The following is an 11113-nucleotide window of genomic DNA, read 5'->3' on the forward strand; positions in this document are numbered from 1 at the left end:
GAATGAAGAGGAAGAGGAGTGCTTGTATTTATAGTTTAAATCCTGCCGACATACCGAGGAAATTCCGACGGAATTCCGACGAAAAAGGCTAGTTTGTCGGAATTTCCTCGGAATTTTGTAAAATCCCCCAACGGCTCTCCAACGGCTATAATATTTCCTCGGAATTCATCGGTTTTTTCCGAGGAACACATTTTTCCTCGGAATTTCCTCGGAATATTCCGACGGATTGATATTTCCTCGGAATTCCGTCGGTATATTCCGACGAAATTCCGAGGAAACCCAATTTTGTGTTCCCTCGGAATTTCCTCGGAAATTCTTCGAGATATTCCGAGGATTTCATTTTTCGTCGGAATGTTCGTCAGAATACCGCTGTTTTTTCTTGTAGTGCATGTATTCTCTGAAGGCAGCCATGAAGTGGGGTGAGGAAGCAAGTAGTTTCAAAAGCTTAGGATTTTAGGTTTAAGATTTAGGATTTAGATCATCTACAACATATGATCATTCAATTGGGACATTTATGTATTTCGTAAGCCATTAATGAAATAACCTTAGTCGAGGTGGAAAATCCATGTCCTGCAGATAGATGCACAGATTTCTTCACTTTCTAAATTTGTAAAAGCTAAACAAGAGCATTTGGGCAACAATGGCATCATCATCATCATCTTGTCTGCAGATGTATTCATGATGAACCAACTCATTTGAAAAGTGAAGGAAATTAATAACTAGTAGATAGCTAAAGTCCATACACAACTAGTGAACATTTTCTAAAAGGGTCGATACAAAGTCAATCAAAACAAGATTAACATTACTCGAGTCTTAAAACTATACAGAAATAGAACACTTGTAATCAAATTCAGAAGGAAAACAATGATGTGAAATAATGACATACTCAAGAAAGAAAAAAAAAAAAAAAAATTGGAATCAGAATCCGAAGGAAAAAAAAGTGGGAGCAAATAAACCTAGCAAATCATCATCAGTATCTACTCTTGATGCATCAAATTCAAGGCTCCCATGCAAATCATCAATGATCTTTACTCGTGATGCATCCAACTCAAAGCTCTCATCAGCGAGACTTCCATTGTCGTTGTCCAACAGTTGTTCTGAATTGGTTTCTTCTACCAGGATCTGGACACCACATTCAACAATTTCGATATCCTGGGATGAGCTGCTGAATTCGAACAATATCTCGCTGTACTGTTCAACTTCGTCGTATTCCCTAAGAATTTCTGAGTAAAATATAGCTAGATGTTCTGATCGAACTCCACCGACAAGAGAAACTATGCAATTTTCCTTAGGGCAACCATTTATGCTTATGCGACACATTAAGTCTATATCAATAGCAACTCCCATCTCTGATTTAGGGGAAAAGATGACACACATTCTAAATCCGCCGCAGGCATTTGAAGTGATGGTCAAGGATTTTCCTATAGCCCGGTGAGTGAACTCTGCAGGTATATCTCTTCCAGGTAAGAATTGATGACATGATCGCTGCTGGATAATTACTCTCCTTGCTTCTGGACCCAATTTGAAGCAGTTGGGGAAAAAGAGAATGAAAATCTGAGAGTCGGAAGGGAAAGGTACAAGTGTCTCCAGTGATTCACAATTCCATACTACTAGTCTCGTGAGCGACCTAGGAAGCTCTGGCAGTGATACAAGCTTTGGACATCCGATTATAAAAAGATCTTCTAAACAATGAAGATCTTTGATGCAATCTGGAAGTCTCTCAATATCTGCGCCACTTTTCTCTAGCATCAATCTTGCCACATGTGGATGTGTCAAAAAATATTCATTTGGAATGACACTGCCAACTATATAGAGATCCTCAAGACGAGACCCGAGCCTAATTGATGCAGTTAATTCTTCTAACATTGTGTCTATGATTTTGAGTTCTGTGATGGTCGCCGAAATATCTGGAAATTTCCTCAATTGATAGCATCCTGCTATCGAGACTGACTGAAGAGATGCCAAGTTGAAGAGACTCGGAACAACCTGTAGCTTTCCACAGTAATTCATCTTCAACTTCTCTAGTTTATGAAGATTTCCAACTGAGGAATGAATCTCTACCAAACTCTGGCATTTACACACATCCAAAATCTCCAGATTTGTAGCATTCCCAAGATCTGGGAGTTCCTCCAAATTATAAGACGAATTCAAATTCAGCTTCTTGAGATTCCCAAGAGGCTGAATGTGAAACAAACAGCAAAAATATATCAACACATGATGAGGAAGTACGAAAAATAGACATAATCGTCTGTTATTTTCTCTAGTAATTCCCAAAACAGAAAATCAGATCTTGTGTTTTTATTTGTTTAATGTTAAACAGCACAATAACGTAAGAATGATATGAGAGAAATACATACCGTTAGTTTATTGGTTAGTGCATATAAATTTACATATGTTCATGGGTTACTAATTTTTATTTAAATTGGGGTTATTATTTTGTTTATTTTTATTGGAGATGAATAAAGATTTCCTGTCACATACTTTTCATAAATGTTTTTCCAAGAAAAAAACATTTTTCATCCATTTAAGTTTTACCTTTTAGTTTTTGTAAAAATCATTTGATTTGCCAATCAATTTTTTTAACAAATAAATTCCCTAAAATTTAGGGAAACTAGTTTTTCAAAATTTCAACCAATTTGCGAATAAAAGCCAAAACCAACTTTTGTGGGTTTTCAATGCAAAAACGAATTTTGTTTATTTTACATAAAATATAATGAATAATTAAAAATAATATTTTCATATAATGAATAATTAAAAATAATATTTTCATAAATATTAAATTTCCATTTATTTTTTTATTATTTAAACATTAATGTAAAATAATTTATTTTTGTTTCATATCTGTAAATAAATAGAGATATTTTAATATTAATTGTACATAATTAGTTGTTAATTTCTATAAATAAAGTTATTGAATAATTTTAATAAATATTAAACACAGTAAACGACAACTAAAATATTTATAAAAACTTAAAATATTTTATTAATACAATATATTATATTAATTTGAAAATAGTCATTCAAGTTTTAAAAAATGAATTTTACGTAATAAAATTTATAAATAGTTTCCAAATTTCCAAATATTTTAATTTTTTTTATAATTTATAGATTTTTATAATTTATATTTTTGTATAATGCTTAAAATAAAATAATTTAAAAAACATGCTATTGTTTTTATTATAAATAACAACCATTATTTTGATAAATTTTAGTGGTAATTTTCAATTTTTTATTGCTGTTTATTTTATTACTTTAAAATAATGTATTGATTATTTAATAAAAAGATCTTAAAACCACATGATTTGCTTTTGTTACATGGTTTGCAATAAGGAACATGCTATCTACGGAGGAGCATATGCGTGGTTGGAGTCAAGTTCAAGGTTTATTATTTTGTCGAGAGCCTAATGAATCAAGGGATCATATGTTCTTTGCCTGCCTATATACGTATGGATAGAGGTGATAGGTACGCTCTTGGATCGGCCTCCTGATCCAGAATGGGATAATACTCTTCATCATCTCACAACCCATAGATTTGATCTTACCTACATTCTTTTGCGCCTAGTGATTCAAGCTACCATCTATATGCTTTGGAGAAAGAGGAATGAAAGGAAGCACCATAAGAAGCCAGGATAAGCTATAGCCAATTGGCTAAGGTGATTGGGAAAACAGTGAGGAATCACATATAGTCAGTGAAGTGCAAGGAGAAACCGCGTTTGCGAGGTTTGATGCAGCTCTGGTTTCATGATCACACTTAGACCTTAGAAATATATATTTTTATTGTACATGACTATTATTTTAATTGATGATTAATAAATTTAATATTTCATCAAAAAAAATCTTAAAATTAAAAATCAAAACCAAAAGCTGAAAACCAAAAACAAAAACTTAAAAGTCAAAAACCAAAACTAAAAACTAGTTTAATCTAGAATCCTGGAAACCAAAAACCAAAACTAATGGAAACAATCATCACCATATATATATATAAACGATGCTATTTTTAATTATTTTTAATTCCATCTAGATTTCTATTTTCTAATGTCATTTTAAAGTTTCACAAAACCAATAAAACATTACCGAACAATTTATTCAAAGTAAAGAGTTATAAAAAAACAAACCTGGGTTCCTTTCCACAAATGCTTGAGCTTGCTCTCTTCTAAATAGAGTTTCACTAGATTTTCCGGCCTAAGTGTATGAGGAAGACACTTTCCTGGATATTCCTCCCAATGTAATAACTTCAGACGAGGTGGAAAATCCATGTCCTCGGGTACATGCACTCTAACATTTGTATCCCATCTTGAGTTGTAGATCCAGAGAAATCGAAGATTGCGCATTCTTTTCAAAGCTCTTGGGCTTATATCCATGCTGTCTTTGATTGTAGATATATCAAAAGATATCCCCATCAAACTTCTATTACCCTAAATAAAATCCAAAACAGGTAAGATTTGTGGGGCTTTGCCAAATGACCAAAAAGAAGAAAAACTTACAAAATCGTTTTCAAGAGCATCGAGAATATTATCAGTATCAATTAGGATTTGGCGTTTCCTAGGCTCCTGTCTTTGAATCGCCTGTATACCCACTTGTTTTAGTAACTTGTGCATCACTATTTCTCCTTTGGTCGATAAATGTATGAGAGATTTATAGGCGAGAGTTTTCAACCCAAGTCTGACATCCAAGCCACTGTCAGCGAGCATTGTTTTCACATGACCATCATCTTCGTAATTGAAGAAGACTGCAATGAGGAGAAATATAGTTTGATCGCTCTCATGTAAACTGTCAAATCCAACTCTCAGTAATGCATCGATCTTTGATATACTGCTTTTTTCTAGCCTTTGCAACATACTTTCCCAGTCATCTTCTTTCTTTCCGCGTAACATTGAACCCATGACTCTGAGACCCAATGGAAGGTTACTACAAAGCTCCGTTGCTCTTTCGGCAAGATTTTCGAAACCATATGGTGCCCAGCTTTGTTTAAAAGCATATCTGCAAAGGATCTTACGAGCATTTTCTTTAGGTGGAAAGTCCACATGGTATGTATTGTTGATACCATGTTGCTCCAAAAGCTCTTGATTTTCCGTGGTTACGATAATTCTGCTTCCATGACCAAACCAGTTAGTGTCATTAGCCAAGGCTTCAAGTTGCTGCAGATCATCCACATCATCAAGAATGATAAAAACTTTTTGGTCACAGAGCCTTTGCGGCATCATACCTAAATGGTTTATCTTTATACCATTTTGGTTTAGAATCTTTGAAAGAAGTAGCTCTTGTAAACGCAGCTTCCATCCATACTCGTCAAGACCACCACTGTTACAACTTTCTCTAAGATTCTCCATAAAACAGGAAAGCTGGAAAGTGCTAGAAAGTCGGCTATATAAAGCTCTGGCAATTGTAGTCTTGCCAATTCCAGCAGGGCCACAGATTACAACAAGCATCACTCCATCCTCATCATCTAAAAGTAACAAAGACTGCATCTTCTCCAGATGCGCTTCAATACCCACCATGTCTTCAAAATCGTTAGAGACAATTGTAGCATTTAATTTGTTGGAAACATCTCTAGCAATCTTTTCAATCGTCTCCGATTCATTGTCCCTAATAAGAGAGAAAAGTCACCTTGCTTATGAGAAATTTAGGCTTCTGATGTTTTAATTTGCCCCGCACCACACCGCAGTTAAGGGTAACAAAAATCTTTACATATACGGTATATGATATACCATATATCTATACGTTTTTATAACTGTTAAAACCGTCCAGTAGTTGTACCGCTCATTCCGCTTTTATGATCTGGAGCCTTAGATGTGGAAATGATTTGCATATTCTATTGGCTAAGTAAAAACTACCGTAAAAACTCTATAAATTAATAATAATTTTGGATTATGATATTTTATTAATTTATAGATTTCTTAATTTACAATAAGTTTTCCTTTTTAGATTTTTAAATATTTTTATTTATAAAATAAGAAAATAGTTGATTTTCCTCTAATTAAATTTTAAAAATTTGACTTTTATATTGTTTTGTTATATTATTTGGCATTTATTTTTATATATCATAGAATCAAAAAGATCTTATTGAGTTCTGAATGTTCATGAAGAAAATTAGTTGAGGGAAAGTAAATGTACCAGTTAAGAAAGTGTTCACCGGCTATGTCGCCAGCATCGGTCAAAGCTTGACTCCATTTACGCCTCTCCTCTTCGGTTTTACGTGTACAAGTTTTCTTGAAAACTTTCCCAAAATCTCCTGTTTGTTTCCGCACATCGGATGGATCTACTCCACCGTAAAAAACCGTCATCACTATTTGGTTGTTATCTTCCTTGCACTTGAAAATCTCCACCAGTTCATCTAAACACCAGCTGGAAGATGCATAGTTCTTCGAGAGTACCACGATCGAGATCCTCGACTCCCTAATGGCTCGTATGAGTTCAGGGGCAATGGTTTGGCCTCTCTCAATCCCTTGATCATCAAACATCGAGATCCCGTTGGTGTTGAACTGTTTGCGTAGATGACTGAGAAAGGTTTTACGGACGTCTGGTCCGTGGAAGCTCGAGAAGACACTGTATCTCCATGTGCGTGGCCGAGAGGAAGAAGAAGAGGAAGAAGAAGACATGAGAGAGGACATAAAGTCTTTTGTGGATGGAGAAAATTGCAAATGGTAGTGACAACAGTTGTTGAGTGATTTAGAGACGGAGAAATGTCAAAGTTAGAAAAGTTAAAACGAAATTTATCATCGCAAACAAAATTTGAGAAAAGAAAAATGTCAGCCTCTCAAATTACTTATATGGTTTTTGTAAAAATGTTTACGAACGAAGGACAATCAACTAGGTGGGCTCCCGGCAACAAGTGGGCTTGGCTGTATTAACGCAAACGACGCGTAATGAGAGAAACAAAAGAGATAAGAACGTGCCTTTGCATTCGTTTTCAAGACCACTTTATACGATGAGATGTTGTTCCGTATGGGATTAATTCCTGATACATTCACATTCAATGCATTTGTCAAAAGAATGGAAGTTCTATGAGGCTGGAGAATTATACGATGAGGTGCATGCAAGCATAATCGTCTTGATGATACGAAGTGCATTGTTTGATTTAATGGTATAGCAAGGGCTGCTCTCCCAATGTTGTCACTTTCAATATCCTAATAGACGGATGTTGTAGGGCTAAGAGGGTCGATGATGTGATTAAACTTCTCCATGAAATGTCTACAACAGGATTTGTTCCGAGGCAATTACTTACAGCACTCTTATTCACGGGTTATATCAGGTTGGCTTTCTTAATGCTGCTCCAAAACTTCTCCAAGAGATGATTTCAGAATGTACAGTTGATGAACATGGGGCTTCAACCAAGAACAACGACGATTGGTCCTTCTATGTGATGCAATCAAGTACACTAGGCTAACCTTCACCTCAAGATCTAGTTATATATATAGAATCTTAATATGGAAAACGATTTGGACACAAACAACACACACAAAGATCTTGTTTTAGATTAAAGAATGAAAATCGGCTAGTGATCTTATAAAGTTTTCAACACACACAAAAATCAGCTAGTTTTACATGTGCCCAAATGTAGACACATTGCTTATGACCCATTTGAATACCAGAAGAGAGATTCTATCCATGGATTGCACATATTCTTGGTATTAGTCTTGTCATTCCATATGTCATGGATACCAAAGTTCAAAAAGAAAAATCTTATTAGTTTTTTACCTTTTTATTGTACACGAGTGTGATGTTTTTAACTTACATAGAATTTGAAGATGATCATGCTCAGGATTTTAGGGATAAATTCTTCTTCTATTTTGGTAAAGTGTCAAATTTTATACTAAATTTTCAATTGTGACAGAAATCCATAGAGAATTTGTAACGGAATACGGAAATTGAAACTAAACAACAAACCCTAATACGGCCATGAACAGAACCCATAAAAGAAAGCGGAGCAAAGCCTAGAGTCATCTAAGCAACAAGAAGAGCCCAAACCAAAAGAAACTGAGATGGTCGAGGACAAGAGAGCCGGGCACCACGAGCTACCGGAAAGAAAGGTGCCCTCCAACCTTGAAAGAACAGCGCCTACAGCTTCCGACATCCCTGCCTAACCGGACCAAGAATCCAAACACGAGCTGATGTGCCCCAGTCCACGGACCAATCCAAGGAATCAGACCAGCATGAAGTTCAGGACGTTCTGAACATTTTATCTGAGGTTCATATTTTTCACCATACTGGCCAGACTGACCGGGCAGTGTACTGGACCGTCCCACATGCATCCGGAATAGAGCTTTGGCTGGAACCATGGCCAGATGACTGATTTTACCGTACTGGACTTTGTCTTCCCCGTCCTGTTTTGCATTTTAAGATCAACGGTCAAGCCAGGTTCGAATTTGAACGAGTGGATTTCGAGTTAGTTCGTTCCACTTCATTTCTGGCTAGTTTGGACTGTACTGGCCGTGTACCGACCCTGTCCGCAGGACATGCTGAAGATTCATTGAACCTGGACGTTAGCCGAAGAGTCTATTTGATCAGATCTGAGATCTAAATACATTGTCTTAAATTTTCAGATCTAGATCTATCATTAATACTTCTTATGTCTTTTTCTAGTATAAATATGCAAACACTTCTCTTAATAAAATCATTCCATTTTCTTTTAACTTTTGAGTCTTTACTCTTTGTTCTTTGTTTAGAACATTTCTTAGTTTCTTTGGTGTGGTTAGCTCCAAACAAACGCTTCTTTCTTGTTGGACCGGTGCGTCATATCCGGCAACAGATTGAGTTTGCTTCCTTGTCGGATCTGTGAGTCATATCAGGCGAGAATCAAGCACCATGGTAGTATCATTGGGCCATCCGCAATCCTTTGTGTCACCATTCATTCCATCAGTTCTCCTTCCTCACGGATCGAGTCCATATCTTTCCTTACCGGTCGAGTGTTTGTTCCTTTTAAGGCGTATCAAAGTGGTATCAGAGCCACTCTTCCGGTATCTCTTTTCATTTCATCTTTCTCATTTACCATTTTCTTCATAAAAAAAAAAGATCTACGATTTTTTTAAAAAAAGTTTCAAGTTTGATTTGTGAATTGGTGGTGGAAGAGAAAGTTTGCTGGCTGAGGAGAAATCCAGCCATTGAGGTGGTTAAAACGGATTCCAAAACCTAAATCTCTTATCTTCCTCTCTTTACAAAAAAAAAACTCTTTGTTTGCTTGGATCTACCCATTGGGATTCCTTGATCTGTTCTCTTAGAGCATTGAGAAGAAGCTTGGGTGATTACCATAAAATCTGAGAGAAACACTTGAGTGGGTGAGATTAAACACTTGAGAATGTGAGGTTTTATTTCCTAACTTTTATGTTGAGATTTTCAGGTTAAGATGTTTGGACTTCAAAGGAAAAGTAGCAAAGAGAAATCCCCACGACAAACTGTCTCTCAATTTCTATTTTAATATTCTTTGAATAATTTTGATGAGTTTGTTAGTGTGCAGGAACGACTAGACATAAGGTTCAAGGATCATATCAAAACGACCAGAGATGTGGCTGATCCGAAAAGGCGATTACTTCAGTTTGATGTCCAAGAAATTTGTGAAAACTTTGAAAAGGGAATGATGAAAGCCCTAAAAGACATCAGCAAGAGCCATAAGAAGAGCACATCCACAAGTGCACTTGTAACTGAGCCATCCTTTTTCATCAGCAAGAAATCCAAAGGTAAAACTGAAACCCATGTTGAGGAGTTGAAAGATTTTTCAGATTCTTTACCTACCTTTGATGAATATGATGAAGAACCAATTGAAAGCTTGATGATTTGTGATAAAAACTGTGATTTTCGTTTTGTTGAATCTGAGTTTATGAATGATAATGAACAGACTATTGTAGAACTAACCATTTTGCAACTGGAGCATCCGAGTAGTCTTGTTTTGTCTCAACAGGTTTTTGAGGAAGAGCCACTGGACTATCTACATCAAGGACCACGTCTTGACACTAGAAACCCCATGGATGAGGATCTATGTCCTATCTTTGATGAGGAGGACGAACCTGGCCCAGTCTTTGATGAAGAAGCAACAGCATCACCACCATCGTTATGGAGAGCCATCTATGTTTTGATCCCGACACAACTCTTGCCCCTTTGACTCCTGATCTTCAAGAGCACTGTGAGAAATCTGATTTGATTAATTCTCTGCCTAATATGTTTGTAAAGATCAGCTCTCATGATTTGATTCGTGTTGGTCTTGATAAGATGAAAGATTTTTGTGTTTCAAAATCTGTTTTTGAAATCATGATTAATTCTTTTAAATTGTTTAAACCTGAGAAACTTCTTGATCAAAAATGTTTTCAAAAAGGCAATGGCATCAAGTATGAATTTATTTTGAGTTTTGATAAGTTCTTAAAGCATAGCAAAGTCTTTGATCATTTTGAAAAATCTCTTGAGCTTGATTTGAAACAAACTGATTTTTGTGCTAGAAAATATTTTGATTCGTTTGTTTTCAAAAAGAATGGCTTTGATCTGAGTTCTTCTAAACATGCAATGATCACTGATAATTTGATTGCATCCTCTTGTGCCTTGGACGATTTCTTGATTAAAAAGATGCTGGAACAGAAATCACTTGAAACTGAAACTGATTTTTGTGATTTTGTTTTGCAGCCTGATCTCTTGAGTTCTGAAACTAATAAAACATGGCATTTTCTGAGATCAATTCTTGGTAATTGTGTTATTTTGAGCCTTGATGATATTGTGGTTTACAACACTTTCTTTGAAAAAACATCTTGAGTCTTTGATAGTTGATTCTCAATCTAAACTTAAGCTTGTGTGTTCAGATGTTGACCAGGATATGCACGACTTGAAAATAAATACTATTGTTGCATATCTTGATAAAATTATGGTCTGTAATGTCTACTTTGATGTGCATCTTGGCTGAAATGTGTGCTAACTGTTCTTGTAAAAGATATCTTGATTTTTTTATTTGAACAAGTATTTGTCTTGCACATTTGATCCTGGTCTTTTAGTTTTTGTTTTGAGTATCCAGGAAAGACAGGTTCAGTCTCTGAGAAATGAAAGCATTGACTGTGCCCAATAGCCTGAGATTTGGAGAAGCTTTGTTGTCCAAACCGGCTACCTTGGAGATGCCAGCGACAGGGGTTCAGTACAA

At 35.7% G+C, this 11113-nt stretch overlaps 1 protein-coding gene across 2 annotated transcripts; it reads right to left on the reverse strand.

Moving 5' to 3' along the window:
* Positions 1-727: 727 nt before the first annotated feature.
* On the reverse strand, positions 728-6734 carry LOC106317952 (disease resistance protein RML1A-like). Of its 2 annotated transcripts, none has more exons than XM_013755772.1 (4): positions 6115-6734; positions 4485-5586; positions 4116-4415; positions 728-2178 (listed from the first exon to the last, which is right to left on the reverse strand). In XM_013755772.1, exons 1-4 carry the CDS (start codon positions 6609-6611, stop codon positions 919-921), a joined length of 3159 nt encoding a protein of 1052 aa, XP_013611226.1. In that variant the 5' UTR covers positions 6612-6734; the 3' UTR covers positions 728-918. The 2 variants fall into 2 exon arrangements, with proteins under 2 accessions (XP_013611226.1, XP_013611227.1); XM_013755773.1 differs by lacking the exon at positions 728-2178 and adding an exon at positions 3222-3733 and having other exon boundaries at positions 6115-6733.
* Between the last annotated feature and the right edge of the window lie 4379 nt (positions 6735-11113).

Source organism: Brassica oleracea, chromosome C9 (genome assembly GCF_000695525.1).
Source record: "Brassica oleracea var. oleracea cultivar TO1000 chromosome C9, BOL, whole genome shotgun sequence".
Classification (NCBI taxonomy): Eukaryota; Viridiplantae; Streptophyta; class Magnoliopsida; order Brassicales; family Brassicaceae; genus Brassica; species Brassica oleracea.

Bases quoted from the DNA above. Each gene is read 5' to 3' on its own strand.
- LOC106317952 (XM_013755772.1), bottom strand. From the start codon at position 6,611: ATGTCCTCTCTCATGTCTTCTTCTTCCTCTTCTTCTTCCTCTCGGCCA. The intron at 4,416-4,484 runs GTAAGTTTTTCT...GATTTTATTTAG, and splicing joins ATGCTCTTGAAAACGATTTT to GGTAATAGAAGTTTGATGGG. The intron at 2,179-4,115 runs GTTTGTTTTTTT...TTTCACATTCAG, and splicing joins ATTTGTGGAAAGGAACCCAG to CCTCTTGGGAATCTCAAGAA.